General features: G+C 47.5%; 1 protein-coding gene across 2 annotated transcripts; it reads right to left on the bottom strand.

The window, feature by feature from the left end:
• Positions 1-695: 695 nt before the first annotated feature.
• Positions 696-18,910, bottom strand: idi1 (isopentenyl-diphosphate delta isomerase 1). 2 transcript variants are annotated; one of them, XM_003221938.4, is made up of 5 exons: positions 18,698-18,910; positions 9,835-10,004; positions 2,387-2,479; positions 2,169-2,299; positions 696-1,648 (listed from the first exon to the last, which is right to left on the bottom strand). In XM_003221938.4, the coding sequence occupies exons 1-5, from the start codon at positions 18,868-18,870 to the stop codon at positions 1,331-1,333; spliced, it is 885 nt and encodes a 294-aa protein (XP_003221986.3). In that variant the 5' UTR covers positions 18,871-18,910; the 3' UTR covers positions 696-1,330. The 2 variants fall into 2 exon arrangements, with proteins under 2 accessions (XP_003221986.3, XP_062840259.1); XM_062984189.1 differs by lacking the exon at positions 18,698-18,910 and adding an exon at positions 16,383-16,618 and having other exon boundaries at positions 9,835-10,038.
• Positions 18,911-18,954: the final 44 nt, after the last annotated feature.

The raw sequence follows: 18,954 nt of genomic DNA, 5'->3' as shown, positions 1-18,954 counted from the left end.
GAACTCTTGAGTAGTCTCATGGCTTACTAACTGAATTGGCTGTGGTCATGACCAAGAGGTCATGAGTTCAAAGCCAGCCCGGGTCAGATTGAGTGCCCAACCATTAATAGCCTAGCTCATTGTTGACCTAAGCAACTCAAAAGACAGTTGCATCTGTCAAGTAGAAAATTTACGTACCTCTTTATGCGGGGAGGCTAATTTAACTAATTTACAACACCATAAAAACGTCCAACAGCATGTGGAAAAATGAGGAAGTACTGCATCAAGGACTTGATGTCACAGTGGATGATGAAGCAGCAGCTCTCCCTGTGGCCGGAATTGAGCATACCCTCATGAAATCGGAAGCTGGAAAATGTTAAATTGCCTCTGTGTCTGTATGTCATGTCTAATGGCATTGAATGTTTGCCATGTATATGTACACTGTGATCCTCCCTGAGTCCCCTTTGGGGTGAGAAGGGCGGACTATAAATACTGTAAATAAAATAAATTTAAAAATTCATACTCCAATTACAAAGGTATGAGCAGAAAAAAGGTTTCATACTCTGGGGAATTTTTACTCAATGTAGACATTGAAACTAGCTGCAGAGCTAAACGGGACCTTGTCTTTTCATTCAGTTTTCCCAGCCTCATGCACACAGAGGGTGTTTTTGGGGTTCAAGGCACCTCTAAATAAGAGTGGAATTCCTATGAATAGCTGCAATTTTTCATTCCATTTAGGAGCACTTTATTTTTCTCCTCTAAATTAGCATTATGTCACTTTTAATAAGTACAGTTTGTAAGACACAATTTCTAGTTTTGAAGTAGCACCTTTTTTCTTAATGATAAATAAATTTCCTTCATACATCAAGATTACTAGTTAAGTTACTTCAAGAAAAAGCTATTAGAAAATTTTTACCTATCAACTTGCGTATCTTAGACTGTCCCATATCCAAAATATTATAAACTGTTAAAAGCTTCATGAAAAAAAGACACCTAGGGTAGAATAACTAAACACTCTTGTTGTACTTCACTCTGAACAGCTAATCCCTTGTCATACAAACAATCCTCCTTCTTAGAGATTCTGGCCATGTCAACTCTTTGACATAGTTGGTGACCTAGTGAATATTCAAGCTTCATCCTCTAGTAAGTATATCAACAAACAGCAACTCAGTAATCTGGCTGATATGCTGAAGATGTGAAAGGCTGGAGACCTTTACCTTAGCACATATAAACAGAAAAATTCCCTTCATCCTTCCTATTTCAACCCAATCAACTTTTAGTGTTTCAAATATTTCACTGATCAGTATTAAAAGTTATTCTATTATTTTAGACCATCATGTTCTACTAGCTGTTACATCCTGTGTATCTTATCATGATCGATGAATCTCTTCAGATTATTCAAGTTATCCCACCATTTAAAGAGAAAAGTCTCTGCAATCAGTTTGAACCATGGAGTAATCTTGATTTCATTTTGAGAGGCCTTGTCCAACATTTCTCTTAGTTCTTCCTGTGTCACGTAACAATAGCTTTTGATTTCATTGGGATCTGGATTCAGTGTCACGTCTTTCTGCACAAAGAGGATGTAGTCTATTTCATGTTCTCCCCAGGTCCCATTGGATTGGGCTTTGTAGTGAATTCGGGTTAGGTAAAGGAGTTCTTCTGGCGGCACCTACAATGAATGTTTGTGTTAGTAAAGCTATCAATATACAGATAGTACAAGATGCCAACTGCTATTTCATAGAAATGATTTCCAGAACATCAAAATACAAATATATTTAATAACATGCAAAATGCCAGTCCATAAACTATCAGCGCTTGGTCTCTGCAGTGTTTCCATAAAAGAATGGACAAACTATATGTAGGCAATGGGCATTAATATGGTAGAGGTTGCTGGCACACTGGGGGAAAATGGCAGTTCCCAAAATTCAGTAGTTTAAGAAGCACTGCTCTAAGGGATTGCATTCGGTACAATGTGAAGCTACCAGGAAATAGACCAGGAGACAAATTATAACAAATGTTGCCCCCTCTCATATTTTTCTCAGGGGAAGGGGAGCAATAGAGTTGCTTTACTCAGGAAGGGCAGACAGTATGAAACTCATTTAAGATTACTGGTATGTCAAACTAAAGAGAGCTTAAATGCTGGCGCTGATTACTTTTGCCAATTATTTAAAAGAAAAAGCATTATTTACCTGTTCCATTGGAATTCCTAATTCTGCCTTCATACGTCTCTGTGCTGCTCTTCTAATCCCAATTGCATTATTTTCTTCCAATTCAAGTGAAGTGCTGAGGGGATGACTACAACAAGTATTGGTGAAACAATCTAAAAAAAAATTTGGTGGAATTAATTCTAGAATTTCATACTGCTATACAATATAGGTAACATGGTATACAATAAGAAATAACAAACCTGGAAAGGTGATTTTGGCATCTGATCTTTGTTGTAAAAGCAGCTTTTTATCCGAATTGAACAGAAACACACTGAATGCACGATGTAGCAATCCTAGCACATGGAGAGATGGAAAACAACCACACCTTGAGTTTAAATCCAAAGTTAAAGAATGAACCTACTTCCATTCTAAACAATAGTTCAATTACAATTTTAAACTTAAGTTTTTATAAAATATGCTGGTTTGGAAAAAAGAGCAAAAGAGTGTGTATTTTTTTGGGTAACGTATTACAATCACCTTTCAAATAATCCTATGAGGTTTATGGGCTCAGGTCAAGAAGTGATGTGTCAATGACAATACACTGGTACAAATTCTGAAAAATGTCTATTTCCATCCCAATTTGCACTTCCCAGAATTTGCATTACTTTATCAGTTTACAATATTTATATGGTGCACCTTATCCAGTCTATTTTTACAACCTCTCTGTTTTAATCCATGTTTTTATTAAGTTTTTGTCATTTACTTTATTGGTTAATGTTTAAATTTTTAATTATTATTATTATTAGCAACATTTATATCCCGCCCTTCTCACCCCGAAGGGGACTCAAGGCGGTTTACAAGTATATATACATACAATATGGACAGGTTGCTCACCTGTAACCATGTTTCTTCGAGTGTACTCTGTGAATTCACACTAATGGAGAAGCTGCGCCTGCGCAGGTTCCGACGGAAACTCTTCCAAGCTGAAGTTCAAATTTTGGCGGTAACGACGCCCCCCTTCCCAAGGGGCATATAAGGCAGCCCCAGGCGCCCGCTCTCCAGTTCCTACGCCGCCAAGGCAACGAGAAAGGGAGAGGTTTGCCAGAGGGGAAGGAAGGGCGGGTTTGTGTGAATTCACAGAGTACACTCGAAGAAACATGGTTACAGGTGAGCAACCTGTCCTTTTTCTTCGTGTACTCTGTGAATGCACACTAATGGAGACTGACACGCTTAGGTCCCGGATGGTGGGACAAGGCAAACTCGACAAACAGTGAATGTCCAAACATATGTTTATTAGGACAAATTGAGATAACAGTCCCAAGAGACCAGTGCAATAATTTGTCCGAAAGGACCAGTGCAATGCAACATGAGCATAGTAGAAGAGGAAACATAACATAGAGTTTTTTCAATAAACATAATAGACACACGCAATTGCGTATAGTACATATAAACGCTCTCCCGGGGGGGAGAGGGGAAAGACATCATGCCCTTTGACATAACCGCCAGGATTAATAAGGCGCTACAAAGCAACAGAGCAACTGCTCAACACAATCAGGGAAAAACAGATCCCTAGAGGTAGGTATGCGAAAAAAGAGACCGGCCCAAACTTGAAGGAGAGGTATAGAGAGTCACCTGCGGGTAAGTATAAGGAGAAAGGACGTTTGACAGTCAGGAGAGGCAAGATGAGAGTACTGATCTTGCGAAGGCCGAGTCCTTTAAGGTTTTATTGTCCAGCCTGTAGTGAGAGACAAACGTAAGAGGGTTTGACCAGATAGCCGCTTTGCATATGGAGTCAAGCGGAATACCCCTAAGGAAGGCAGTCGAGGCCGAGAGGCCCCTAGTCGACCTCGGGCGGATGGATGGAGGAGGAGGTCGCTTGGCTAGTTCGTAGGCCAACTCAATGGCCTGAGCGATCCAGTGGGACAGTCTTTGGGAAGAGATGGGATTACCCAACTTGTCCTGGGCATAGGCGACAAAGAGTTTTTGTGTCTTACGGATGCCCTTGGTACGGTCCCTGTAGAAGAGAAGCGCCCTTCGAACGTCGAGAAGGTGCAGTTTCTGCTCGAGAGGAGAGGAGGGGTTAGCGAAGAAAGCTGGTAGGACAATGTCCTGGTTGAGGTGGAAAGCTGACACCACCTTAGGGAGAAAGGTAATGTCCGGGCGAAGAACAGCGCGGTCATGGTGAAAACGTAGATAAGGTTCGTCGACCCTGAGAGCAGTAAGCTCGGATGGCCTTCGCGCCGACGTGATTGCGACTAGAAAAGCCAGCTTCCAGGAAAGCAGACGGAGATCGGTCGAGGCAAGCGGTTCGAAGGGAGGAGAAGTGAGTTGAGAAAGTACAAGTTCGAGGTTCCAGCCCGGCGTAGGTGGTAGCGACGGCGGGCAGATGTTATTGTAGCCTCGGAGAAAGGTTTTGATCAAGTGGTGAGAGAAGAGAGATGGCTGACCATGGCGTTGAAAGGACCAGGAAAGGGCTGCGAGATAAGCCTTGATAGAAGCGAGAGAGAGTTTCTTCTCGACGAGGGTCATGAGGAAGTCGAGGACCACCGGTACCGAGGTCGGAAAGGTGTCGACATTACGGGATCGAAGGAAGGCGTGAAAGCGAGAGAGTTTATAAGAGTAAGCCTTGGTAGTAGACGGCTTATGGGCTGCCCGAAGGACATCTTGCAGGTTCTGCGGAAGGGAGGCTAGGTGAGAATCCTCCATGCAGTGAGATGAAGGGAAGGGAGGTCCGGGTGAAGAATTTTGCCGTCCTCCCTTGAGAGAAGGTGCGGCGAGGGAGGCAGAGGGCGAAACGTTCCTCTGGAGAGACGAAGAAGGGCCGGATACCACGGTTGGCGGGGCCAGGCCGGAGCTATGAGAATCGCTGTGACCGAGATCGAGAGAAGTCTTTCGAGAACTTTCGGTATGAGGGGAATCGGTGGAAAAAGATAAAGCATCTCCGCCGACCAGTCCAGTAGAAAGGCATCCCCTAGACAGCCGGGAAAGGAGTTCGGGGGAAGTCTCGCTCCGTAGCGGGGTAGCTGAGCGTTGTGGGGAGACGCGAAGAGATCCAGAGTAGGGCGTCCCCAGTGGAGGAACAGACCGCCGAGGATCTCGGGATCGAGCTTCCACTCGTGAGAGGAAGATGTCATCCTGCTGAGGGCATCTGCTAAGTCGTTTTGGGCACCCGGCAGGTGGATTGCAGAGACCTGTACGTCGTGGGCTATGCACCAAACCCATAGACGGGAGGAGAGGAGCATCAATTTCCTCGAACCCGTACCGCCCTGTTTGTTGATGTAGAATACTGCTACGAGGTTGTCCGATTGAATGAGGATGGACTTGTGACGGATGAGGCGGGAGAAAGCTTTCAGGGCTTTGAAAATGGCGAGAAGCTCGAGGAAGTTTATGTGGTTGGCCCTCTCGGATGGGGACCAAAGATCTTGAACCGTTAGACCGTTCATGTGGGCTCCCCAAGCGTAGGTGGAGGAGTCCGTGGTTATGGTTAGCGACGGCGGGGCTGGATGAAATGGGAGACCCCTGCACACGTTTTGGTGAGACGTCCACCATGAGAGGGACTGGCGGACGAACAACGGTACCGACAAGTACTTGGAGTTGTGGTGGTAGAACGGCTTGAAAGTGTCTATGAACCACCTTTGTAGGACCCGAAGGCGCAGCCTGGCAAACGGGGTCGTGAGAACCGTGGAGGCCATGTGGCCCAGAAGGACTTGAATGGCACGGGCTCTGACCCTCCTGGCGGATCGACAAAGGACAATGTGGTGGCGGAGAGCCAGGAATCTGTCGAACGGTAGTGAGACAGTCTCTGTGACGGAGTCGAAGAGGGCCCCGATGAACCGGATTCGGGTTGACGGGGAGAGATTTGACTTCTCGGAGTTGAGTTGGAGGCCGAGAGATTTTAGAAGACGCAGCGTGAAGGAGACCTGGTTCGCGAGAAGAACCGGATCGGGCCCGACGAGAAGCCAGTCGTCCAGATAAGGAAAGACCGTGATGCCATGTAGCCTGAGGTGGGCCGCTACGGCGGCGACGACCTTGGTAAAGACCCTCGGGGCCGTAACGAGACCGAAGGGTAAAACGGTAAACTGGTAGGTTTGGTCGAGAACTTTGAAGCAGAGGAACCTTCTGTGCGCCTCCCGTATCGCCACGTGGAAGTAGGCGTCTCGTAAGTCTATGGAGGCAAAGTAGTCTCCCCGCTGCAGCATCGGGAGGATAGAGGCAATAGAGACCATCCTGAATTTGGAAGGGCGAATGAATATATTGAGGGCCCTTAGGTCCAGAATGGGGCGTAGCCCGCCCCCCTTCTTCGGGACTGTAAAGTATCTGGAGAAAAAACTTAAGGGGTCCAGTTCGGGAGGGGAGGGACGGATGGCGCCTTTGGCCAGTAATGCATCGACTTCGGCCAGTATCTCTGGAGAAGGAGTTGAGTAGAGAATGCGACCTGTAGGTGGGAGGTCTGTAAACTCTAAGGCGTAGCCGTCTTGGACAATGCGAAGAACCCATGCATCTGAAGTAATGGACTCCCATTGATTGTAAAAGGGGGCTAGGCGGTCGGCGAAGGCACAGGAGGGACAAGGCAGCGTGGGCTCCACAGCGGTAGCGGGCGAGGAGCTTTGGCAGGGGTTGGCGTCAGGCACGCCGGTTGGCCTGCGGAGGAGCGGGGGTGGTTCGACCGCGTTGCTTTTGCGGATGAGGTCCCCGACGAGGTTGGTGATGGGTCTGATTATTCGAGCCCGAGGGCCGCCTGAAAGAGTGGTGTTTGAAAGATTGCGGCGGGAAGCGGCGGGAGCGGTGCGGGAACCAGCGGGTGCGCTGAGGTTGCGGTTGGTCGCCGCATTTAGACGCAAGAATTTTAAAGTCATGGTTAGACTTGAGTTTATCATCGGTACCGGAGTTAAATAGTCCGAGCGCGTCAAAGGGAAGGTCCTCAATGACCTGCCTGGAAGATGAAGATAGACCCGAAGACCTCAGCCAGGCGTGACGGCGGATGGATATCGCGTGGGCAATCATCTTGCCCGCAGTATCACCTGTATGTTTCGCCATTTGTATTTGGTGGTGGGCAAGCGAGTCAGCTTCCTGTTGGAGGGTAGTGAGGACGGAGCGGTCTTTGTCCGACATTTTAGCGAAGAAAGGCTGTGCCTTCTCCCAGATAATCTGCTGGTAGGCACCCATGCAGGCTCCATAATTCGCCATGCGGCAAAGCAAAAGGGCTCCAGAGTAAAGTTTTCGACCCACGGCGTCGAAGCGCTTCCCTTCTCTGTCGGCCGGAGTGTTCGACTGACGACCTGAGGATTGAGAGGCCTTAACGACCAGGGAGTTGGGGTCGGGGTGGTGTTTGAGCCACTCCAACAGGGCGGTACCAAGTCTCGATCCTCTTCGAGGTCGGAGGAATGGAGGAAGGGGTTTTCCAGGAGGCCTGGATAACGTCCAACAGATAAGGCAGGAAAGGGAGTAGCGTGGCCGGCGGAGCTTGGGCCTGCACCCTTTTGAAAACTGGATCAGACACTGCTTTGGAAGTCTGCTTGATCTCCAAACCCAGGGCGTCGGCCATTCTGACCATTTGATCAGAGAAAGCACGAATATTGTCAGTAGGAGAAGGCGGGTCCGCCTCATACGCATCGTGGGGAGGAGAGAGGTCGAGACCGAGGGAGACCACCGAGGCCGAAAGGACAGAGTCTGGGCGGTCAACATCAACATCTTCTTCCTCAGCCCCTTGGGGGGACTGAGGGGGAGAAGAAAGCACAGTCTCGGGAGGAGGCATGGCCTCGCGGGAGGAGAGGGTCGGGAGCCGAGGATCCTTAGAGGCTGAGGCCTGGGTTGCTCGAGCCAGGCGAGCCGTTTGTCTGCCACGCTCCGGTGTCGAGGTGGGAGGGAAGAGCTGTTGGCGCGACGAGTGAGGCAGCGCAAGGGGTTCCGGCACCGGCACCCTGACCACCGTTTGGGTAGAGTGGTGGGGTGAGTCCTGCAGCTCCCCGTCAGACAGGGGGTGCAATGGAGATTGAGATACATCTCTAGGCCTCTGGGCTGGCCGAATTGGAGAAGACCTTCTCGAGGAGGTTGCCGAGGAGGACGGCCGGTCTCGCCTTGAGGAGGCCGAAGAAGAGGAGCGTTGAGTTAGCAGTTTTTTTGCCGGCGGTTGCTTAGATGCAACCCTCAAGGACTTGCCAGGTGTGGGAGGAACCACAGCTGAGTCGGATTGCGCTCGACGAGATTCTTCGTGAGCCCTCTTAAAGGCTATCTTAATAGCAGAGGAGGACGGCGGGGAACCAATACGGGAGCGGACCGAGGTCACCGAAGCCAGAGAGCTCGACGTCGAGGAAGGCCCCACCTTGCCGGAACGGGTGGAAACGGTAGCCGTCGTCACGGTACATGGCGGTTTAGCCGGTTTAGCAGTCCTGGAAGCCCTGGACGCCTTGGACGAGACCGAGGAGGCTTTAGTTGTCGTGGGCCTAGCTGGCGGCGCCGACATCGCTCTCAGAGCTGAAGAAGACGACGTACCCGACGTCGACGGAGTCGGTTCTGGCGCGAGAGATTTTTCGTAGAGCGCCGCTCTAAGCCAAGCGGCTCTGTTCTTTCTGGCCTGAGCCGTGAGAGCTAGGCAGAAACGGCAGGTACTGACCACATGAGCCTCGCCAAGACAGAAGAGGCACTTGGCGTGGCCGTCCGAGTCAGGAATTTTAGCAGCACACTGCGTGCAACGCTTGAAACGAGTAGTAGACATGCGAAGAGTCCGAAGTGAACCTTGCGGCGGAAAAAAAGGAACTGGAGAGCGGGCGCCTGGGGCTGCCTTATATGCCCCTTGGGAAGGGGGGCGTGGTTACCGCCAAAATTTGAACTTCAGCTTGGAAGAGTTTCCGTCGGAACCTGCGCAGGCGCAGCTTCTCCATTAGTGTGCATTCACAGAGTACACGAAGAAAAAATTATATTATACGACTATGTTGCAATATTATTAGTAATATTGCATGTAATATAAATATACAATTATAATAGTGAACAATTGTGCATGTCTCCTGTCTATTGTCGTGTTTTATATTGTTATTGTTTTTATTCGGGCTTGGCCCCATGTAAGCTGCCCTGACACCCCTTTGGGGAGATAGAGACGGGGTATAAAAATAAAGTTGTTATTATTATTATAGAGGGAGCTCATATGTGCTCTCCCCTGGTTGGATTTGAACCGGCAACCTTCAGGTCAGCAACCCAGCCTTCAAGTCAGCAGTCCTGCCAGCACAAGGGTTTAATCCACTGTGCCATCGGGGGCTCCTCTTTGTAACTGTTTTAAATGAAGATTTGAAGCCAATGGGCTGAAGTTCATGAAGCTAAGCCTAAATGCAATGGCAGTTCCTAAGAGGTTTCATCATGGGCAACCTCTGATCCACATAATATGACAAAAGATTGTTGGCTGGAAATGTTTGGCAAACCCAAGTTGCTCTAGCTCTCTACAGAGACAGCATACTTCTACCGCCCGAAGGATTAAATGTAAAGTAATCTTTATGAACATACAAGATTAGTTTGTCTAACCACATTCCTTGGGCTTCTAATTTCTTCCTTCTTCCTTTTCCTTATCACTTTTTGCCAAACAACTGCATTACAAATACCCGGAGGCAACAAACTCAACTCTACAAGGGTGAGGGAGAGTAGACATTTTCAATCCAACTAGGTTATGTGAGCAGAACCACCCTATATACAATGGCAATAGTAATTTTTTAAAAAATACCTTTGTCAATATTTTCATTCAGGTGGCAGTTTTTCTTTGTATCTGAACCAATTCTGTTGTCATTTTCATCAACAAGGATGCACATCTCTGCCAGCAACTGTACCTGCTGCTCATCCAAGTCATCCGTGTTTATTTCAGGCATAGTTGCAGTATTTATCGTTCTAAGGATACTGATCAGAAAGAAACAGTTCACAAAATCATCACCTCCTGTCATGGACAGAACGCCACAAGATTCAAAGTAACAGAGTTTATTAGATTACAGAACTCAAAAATGCCCGTAAAACACAAGGGCCAGGCAATTTTTGCCTTTAGGAGCAAAAAGGGGCAAAAGTAAATGTTCAAAAGATAAACCGGATTAAACCGGAGTTTAATCCGGGTAAAAACAAACTGCTTTCTTCAGCCTGGGTATAAACAAAACGAAAGCCAAGGAACAAAAGATACAAAGAATGCAACTAATTGGCAGCAGATTCCTCTCTGCTGCCAACACTGTTTTTAGAGTAACTTGCGTCGCTCCCACACACACAGCAGACAGGATTCCAACACGAACAAATCAGCCAGGGATTTTAGCAGTAGAGTAGACCAGTTCCGTTCCGTAGATCAAAGCCAGAAGCAGACGTTTGTAGTTTTTCCAAGTCCAAGAAGGGGGGAAGACAAGCCGTGGTCAGTTCAGTCCGAGTTCTCAAAGCAGGAGATGGCGTCCGTCAAGAAGACGACGGAAGGTCAAGCTAATAAGAGTAAGCACAGGTTTGCACAAACAAATGCCCACACAATCCCTCCCGCCGTCTGACCCTGGATTCCAATCAACTTACGTCTCAGCACAGGAAAGCACACAAGTCTTCAGGGAAGCGTCCCACACACACACACGAATCCCAAGCGTTTGCCCAGATTACCTTGCCCGACGCAATTTGCAATTGCTCCCAAGCCCCATTTTATGCCAGTTACAAATCCTCATCACTGTCAGCTGTCCTCCTTAACCCGGGCGTTTCCTCATCACTTTCCTCGTCAGAGCTGGAACACCTCTGACTACGCCCAACAGCATCTCCAGCTGTGGATCCCGTCCCATCCCTCCAGCTAAGCCATGGGTCTAATCCTGAAGGTCCCCATTCATCTTCTGTCCCATCATGGCCAGTGGCACCCAATTCCTCCCTTACCCGAGTCCAATCCATCTCATCCTCCTCTGAGCTAACCAGCCCCTCCTCCATTCTTTCCGTAAACCCTTCGAAAGATTCTTCGTCAGATGGTGCTGCAAATATGTCTCGTAGTCTTTTTCTCTCTCGCTCCTCGAGAGTATCTGACTCTCGAGGAGTCTTACGCCCACGTCTGTCAGAAACAGAGCCATGAGGCTCAATCATAACACTATCCCCTCTCACAAAGGCCTCCTCCCCCGATGGCGGAGAAGTGGCAGTGATACCCTCCGCTATAGCACCACGACGACTAGAGGTATCAAGTTTCAACAGCGAACGATGAAAGACTGGATGGACCTTTAAACTAGACGGTAAACGCAAACGAAACGCAACAGAAGAAATCTTTTTAACGATAGGAAAGGGACCCAAATACCGAGGCGCAAACTTTCCCCCAGCCTGTTTAATATGTTTGGAAGATAACCACACCAAATCCCCTTCTTCCAACTCCTCCCCTGCCTGCCTGTGGCGGTCAGCCTGAGTCTTCTGCGTTGCCTTAGCTTCCAACAGTAAGCGACGGGCAACATCATGCAATGCAGCCATTTCCGTAGAGCGATACACAGGGTCCGAAGAGACCACATTGGTCGACGGCGCCACACCTCCCCGTGGGTGAAAGCCATAAGTTAGCTCAAACGGCGTATGCTGACTAGACGTGTGCACCGCATTGTTGTAAGCAAACTCCGCCACCGGTAGCCACTTCACCCAAGCCGTGGGTTGATCTAAACAAAAACAACGCAGATACTGCTCTAAGAGCCCATTAACCCGTTCCGACTGTCCATCCGTTTGCGGATGAAAGGCTGAAGAAACGTTTAACTTAGTCCCCAAGCACTCATGGAAATGTTTCCAAAAGCGTGACACAAATTGCGGAGCCCTATCTGAAATAATCACCTCGGGTGCTCCGTGCAAACGATAGATGTGCTTAGTAAATAGTAAGGCCAACGTAGGGGCCGCCGGAATGGTTGAACAAGGAATAAAATGAGCCAGTTTACTAAATAAATCCACCACCACCCAAATACAAGTATAACCCCCAGACTTAGGCAAATCTGAAATAAAATCCATGGAAATGATTTGCCATGGCCTCTCCGGAACAGGTAGAGACGACAACAACCCTCTAGGGCGCCCAACAGGCGTCTTACTCTGCTGGCAAACGGCGCAGCTGTCACAAAAGCGCAGAATGTCTTGCCGCATCTTTGGCCACCAGTAGCTCCTGGTGATAAGCTGTACGGTCTTGAACCTGCCAAAGTGCCCAGCCATGGGTTCGTCATGGTGGGCTCTAATCACCTCCAACCTGAGGGCCCCCACTGGTACGTAAACCTGCCCCCTACGCACCAATACCCCGTCTTGATCTTGGAGATGCGGCAGTATGGTACGGTTACCTGCTGAGAGCAGCATCAGTTGCTCCTGTGTCCACACATCATCTTTCTGAGCCTCAAGGATCTGGTCATGTAACCCGAGCTCATTATCTACAACACACAGCGAGGCAGTAGGCAAGATGGTCTGACATACTACCTGCTCATTGGTCTTAAATTCTGGCTTGCGGGATAAAGCATCGGCCCGCAAGTTTGCCTTCCCCTCCACGAACTGCACCTTGAAGTTAAACCTGGAGAAAAACAAAGCCCAGCGGATTTGACGCTGGTTTAACTTCTTTGCTGTTTGCAAGTGCTCTAAGTTCTTATGATCAGACCTGACCACGATCTGGTGCCGTGCCCCTTCAAGCCAGTGCCGCCACACCTCAAACGCCACCTTAATCGCCAACAACTCCTTCTCCCATATGGTATAGTTCTGCTCGAAGGGTGTTAGTTGCCGCGAGTAAAATCCACAGGGACGCAAGGTCCCTGAGGAATCCTTCTGAGACAATACAGCCCCCAACGCGTAGCTAGAAGCGTCCGCTTCTACCACGAACGGTTTGTCAACATCAGGATGGGTTAGTATGTTGTCCGATTGAAAACTAGACTTAAGTTGTAGAAACGCCTCGTGAGCTTCCCGCCCCCACACAAATGGCTGTTTCTTGCGCAGAAGCTGCGTCAAAGGTACCGTGAGCTTTGCAAAATTCGGAATAAACTCCCGGTAGTAATTAGCGAAACCTAAGAACCTTTGTACATCCTTCTTAGTCCTCAGCTCCTGCCATGAGTTGACGGCGTCAACCTTATGTGGGTCCATTTTAAGTTCCCTACCTGACACTACATGACCTAGGAACTCCACTTCAGGCACATGAAAGACGCACTTGGAAGCCTTGGCGAAAAGCCCATTAGCCCGCAGTCGGTGCAGAACCTGCTTGACATGTTGACGATGTTCTTTCTCGTCCTTAGAAAAAATCAAGATATCATCCAAATAAATCACTAAAAATTGGTCAATTAGGTCCCTGAACACATCGTTCATGAACCTCTGGAAGACCGCAGGAGCATTACAAAGCCCAAAAGGCATGACTCGGAACTCGTGGCATCCGAAACACGTGTTAAATGCCGTCTTCCATTCATCCCCTTCCCGTATACGGATTAAGTTATAGGCCCCCCGCAGGTCAAGCTTGGTAAAGACCTTAGCCCCTTGCACCCTTGATAACAGTTCCGAGATTAAAGGGAGCGGGTACCTATCCCGAATGGTGTATTTGTTTAGGATCCGATAGTCGCAGACCAGCCTAAGTTCCCCAGTCTTTTTGGCTACAAAGAATACTGGTGCCGCAGTTGGAGAACTAGAGGGGCGAATAAACCCCTTGGCTAAATTTTCATCTAGAAACTCCCGCAAAGCTTGCCTTTCCGGTACAGTCAAGGCATACAGCCTCCCTGCTGGCAGTTTCGCACCTTCTGCCAACTTGATGGCGCAATCATATGGCCTGTGCGGTGGTAATTTGTCCGCTTCTCTTTTACAAAATACATCAGAGAACTCCCCATACTCAGCAGGCACTCCCTCCATATCAGAATGAGTAACATTTAAAGTGCAACAATCCTGCCTCTTTAAGATCACTTTACGTGTTGCCCAATCTACTTGTGGATTTACTACAGCTAGCCAATCCATCCCCAGGATCACATCATATCTAGGCAAGCTCGTAATATCCCACACAAACGTTCCCGTTACTCCCTGCACCTCCCACGTTACTGCTGAGGTTTCCTGGTTAACCACCCCAGTCTCCAGCAGTCTCCCATCTGCTCCTTCCACCCACACGTCGCATGCCTTGCGCACTCTAGGAATGCCATGCTTCTTAGCAAACTCCATATCTATATAGGAGACCGTGGCTCCTGAGTCCAGCAGTGCCAAAGTAGAAACAAGTTCTTTTCCCCCAACAGATAATGTAATGGGTACGAAAACATGCTTCCTCCCCTCAGTTGACTGCTTGAGGAGCCCTAGTGCGTTGGACTCACGTCGCACTAGGGCTGGCCTTTTCCCGAAAGCTGGGAAGGTTTCACATTACAATTTTTGGCAAAATGCCCAGCATTCCCACAGTACAAACACAAGCCCAGCTGCCTCCTACGGCTCTTTTCCTCTGTAGACAGCTTTTTAAAGACCCCAAGCTCCATGGGCTCTTCCCCCATCACCACAGGTGCCCTGGTTACATGCATGGGTGGCGCACACATTGCTTTTGAATGTTTACGAGCCTCGAACCTTGCGTCTAAACGCAGCACCTTAGCTACTAAGGCGTCCCAGCTTTCAGCCGGCTCCAAGCGTGCTAATTCATCCTGGAGCATATCACTTAACCCGGCAGTAAATAAAAGCATGAATGCATTTTCCCCCCAATCCAGCTGGTGGCGATACAGGTTAAACTTATTTAAGTAATCCAAAACAGTCCCCTTTCCCTGTTTCAACCGATACAGAGCCCACCCAGCGTTCTCCGTGCGGAGAGGATCCCCAAAAGTATCAGTTAACAACTTTTTGAAATTATTCAAATTGTCCTTGACTGGGTCATTTCCCAAAATTAAATTAGTGGCCCATTGTCCTGCGGGACCGGTCAACAAACTCAAAATAAAGGCCACCTTGCTAGTGTCTGTAGGATAAGCATGAGCACTGAGCTGAGAAAAATAAAGCTCCACTTGTGCCAAAAAGGTTGGCAACTTGCACCTGGTTCCGTCAAAGCGTTCAGGAGTCAAAACATGTCCTTTCACGGCATGAGCTGTTTGGCTAACGGTAAAAGCCGTTTGCAATTGGTCTAATTTGACCCTTAACTCATCCATCGTCTTCCTGACGGGTTTATTGCTGCAATAAACCTTTTATGGGCGTCGGGCAATCTGTCATGGACAGAACGCCACAAGATTCAAAGTAACAGAGTTTATTAGATTACAGAACTCAAAAATGCCCGTAAAACACAAGGGCCAGGCAATTTTTGCCTTTAGGAGCAAAAAGGGGCAAAAGTAAATGTTCAAAAGATAAACCGGATTAAACCGGAGTTTAATCCGGGTAAAAACAAACTGCTTTCTTCAGCCTGGGTATAAACAAAACGAAAGCCAAGGAACAAAAGATACAAAGAATGCAACTAATTGGCAGCAGATTCCTCTCTGCTGCCAACACTGTTTTTAGAGTAACTTGCGTCGCTCCCACACACACAGCAGACAGGATTCCAACACGAACAAATCAGCCAGGGATTTTAGCAGTAGAGTAGACCAGTTCCGTTCCGTAGATCAAAGCCAGAAGCAGACGTTTGTAGTTTTTCCAAGTCCAAGAAGGGGGGAAGACAAGCCGTGGTCAGTTCAGTCCGAGTTCTCAAAGCAGGAGATGGCGTCCGTCAAGAAGACGACGGAAGGTCAAGCTAATAAGAGTAAGCACAGGTTTGCACAAACAAATGCCCACACAATCCCTCCCGCCGTCTGACCCTGGATTCCAATCAACTTACGTCTCAGCACAGGAAAGCACACAAGTCTTCAGGGAAGCGTCCCACACACACACACGAATCCCAAGCGTTTGCCCAGATTACCTTGCCCGACGCAATTTGCAATTGCTCCCAAGCCCCATTTTATGCCAGTTACAAATCCTCATCACTGTCAGCTGTCCTCCTTAACCCGGGCGTTTCCTCATCACTTTCCTCGTCAGAGCTGGAACACCTCTGACTACGCCCAACAGCATCTCCAGCTGTGGATCCCGTCCCATCCCTCCAGCTAAGCCATGGGTCTAATCCTGAAGGTCCCCATTCATCTTCTGTCCCATCATGGCCAGTGGCACCCAATTCCTCCCTTACCCGAGTCCAATCCATCTCATCCTCCTCTGAGCTAACCAGCCCCTCCTCCATTCTTTCCGTAAACCCTTCGAAAGATTCTTCGTCAGATGGTGCTGCAAATATGTCTCGTAGTCTTTTTCTCTCTCGCTCCTCGAGAGTATCTGACTCTCGAGGAGTCTTACGCCCACGTCTGTCAGAAACAGAGCCATGAGGCTCAATCATAACACCTCCACCCACTATCACAATATGTAACAAACTTTCAAAGCTTAAAAGATGCTTTATCAGTCACATTAGTAAAGATATCTGGCAGAATCAACTGAATGACAACATAGCCTAGGCACAAAACATATCAGCAACATCAAAAAGTGAAGCAACAACCCTCAGTTTCTCAACGATGAAAGCAAATTTATAGCTTCTGATACCTAAAGAAGGTACCACAACAACAGAGCACTCTCACTCCCAATTACCACACTGCACCTGCCACACGTGTCTTATCTCTATTTAATTTAGCTTGCAAAAGTCTTCCTTTAAAAAAAAAACTCATGCAAAGGGATCTACAGTGCTCTTAGATGCCAAGCTTCTACCTGCACCACTTTACTGGGACTCTGTGTGACTCGTGTCATTAGTTTATCTTTCCCAACTTCCAGGCGCCTAAAAATCTGAATATCTAAATAGAACCCAGCACTTGGAAGAGCTAATTTTTGGATTGTGGTTTCAAAAATGCCTCTCTGCAAAATGCAATCCATAAGATCAAGGATGTCCCAACTTGGATAGACTCATTCTGTACAGAAGCAGTATACCCTGGGATAAGAAATACTAGAGGAAATACCAGCCATGAGAGGAAGAAAGGAGGGAAAGATCTTGTCACACCTTACTTTGCATGCTTCAGGTTTCCAGACTAAAAATTGGCAATGGCTCATAAACTTTTAACGACTGTATAAAAGAAGATAGCTCCTTTATCTTTAGCAATTGTTGTGTAAAACGAGATGGCACCTATAACTGTTGAGCAGAACTGGTCATGTATCACTATACTTTACAGTTGCTTAAAAAGGGCTACACTTTTCATAGTTGTGCAGAAAAAGAGATGGCTGCTATACTTTTTATACCTTTAATAAAAGGTAAAGGTTTCCCCTGACATTAAGTCTAATCGTGTCCGACTCTGGGGGTTGGTGCTCATCTCCATTTCTAAGCTGAAGAGCCGACGTTGTCTGTAGACACCTCCAAGGTCATGTGGCTGGCATGACTGCATGGAGTGCCGTTACCTTCCCGCTATACTTTTCATAGCTGTGCAAAACTGGAGATGGCTCCTATACTTTTCACAATACAGTAGAGTCTCACTTATCCAAGATTCGCTTATCCAAGCTTCTGGATTATCCAAGCCATTTTTGTAGTCAATTTTTTCAATGTATTGTGATATTTTGGTGCTAAATTCATAAATACAGTAATTACTACATAACATTACTGCATATTGAACTACTTTTTCTGTCAAATTTGTTATATAACATGATGTTTTGGTGCTTAATTTGTAAAATCATAACCTAATATGATGTTTAATAGGCTTTTCCTTAATCCCTCCTTATTATCCAAGAAATTCGCTTATCCAAGCTTCTGCTGGCCCGTTGGATAAGTGAGACTCTACTGTAGTTGTTCAAAACTGGAGCGGGCTCCTATACAGTAGTCTCTCACTTATCCAACATAAACAGGCCAGCAGAACATTGGATAAGCGAATATGTTGGATAGCAAGGAGGAATTAAGGAAAAGCCTATTAAACATCAAATTAGATTATGATTTTACAAAGTAAGCACCAAAATATGTTTTACAAATTTGACAGAAAAAATAGTTCAATACGCAGTAATGCTATGTAGTAATTACTGTATTTACGAATTTAGCACCAAAACATCACAATATATTGAAAACATTGACTACTAAAAAGGCAGACTGCGTTGGATAATCCAGAATGTTGGATAAGCAAATGTTGGATAAGTGAGACTCTACTGTACTTTGCACAAGAGTTGTGTAAACCTTGAGATGGTTCCTATACTTTTCATAATAGTTGTGTAAAGCTGGAGGGGGCGCCAATATTTATTTAATACATTTATATCCCGCCCTTCTCACCTCGAAGGGGACTCAGAGCGGCTTACAAATTAAATTTACATACAATATTATATTATTAGCATAGCACAACACTGGCAATAAATTACTGTACTGTACTTTACCAATATGTTGTAATACTATACTTTTTACAGCAATTGTGAAAAACAGGAGGAGGCTTCTATACTTTTCACAACAGTGGTACAAAACGAGAGGTGGCTCCTATTCCTTGAATAACAGTGTCTAAAACTGGAGAGGGTTCAGGCTGATAATAGCTGTGTAAAACCGGAGAGGCCTCAATGCGATGGAATCCTAGAGGAGTCACGGTTTAGTGAGGCCCCAGCGCCGTATGGCAGAGAAGGCCAAAGGCCTCGTGAAGCTGAAACAGCCTCGAGCCAGGGCAGCTGAAGAGAGTCAGGCCGGTCCCTCCCCTCCTTCCATCTTGCCTTACCCCGCTCTGCTTGCAGGCCAAGCTGGACGTCCCTTGAGGCAGCAACCGCGGCTTCCCAGAGAGCCAAGGCCTAGCGCCGTCGACGAAGAAGAAAAAGAAGACACTGGCTGCGCTCTGACAGGATTTGATTGCAGAGCCGCTGCTGCCAAGCGGGCTGCCGCCGCGCGCCACATCGCCAGGCAACGCGCCTTCCGCCCCGACGGACCAATCCCGGCCGCCGCGAGCCCCTACGTCACCAAGTGGGCCGATCGCGCCAT

The sequence above is a fragment of the Anolis carolinensis genome, chromosome 6, assembly GCF_035594765.1.
Source record: "Anolis carolinensis isolate JA03-04 chromosome 6, rAnoCar3.1.pri, whole genome shotgun sequence".
NCBI classification, from domain to species: domain Eukaryota; kingdom Metazoa; phylum Chordata; class Lepidosauria; order Squamata; family Dactyloidae; genus Anolis; species Anolis carolinensis.
The sequence above is the reverse complement of the archived record's forward strand: the minus strand, read 5'-3'. Positions and strand labels throughout refer to the sequence as shown.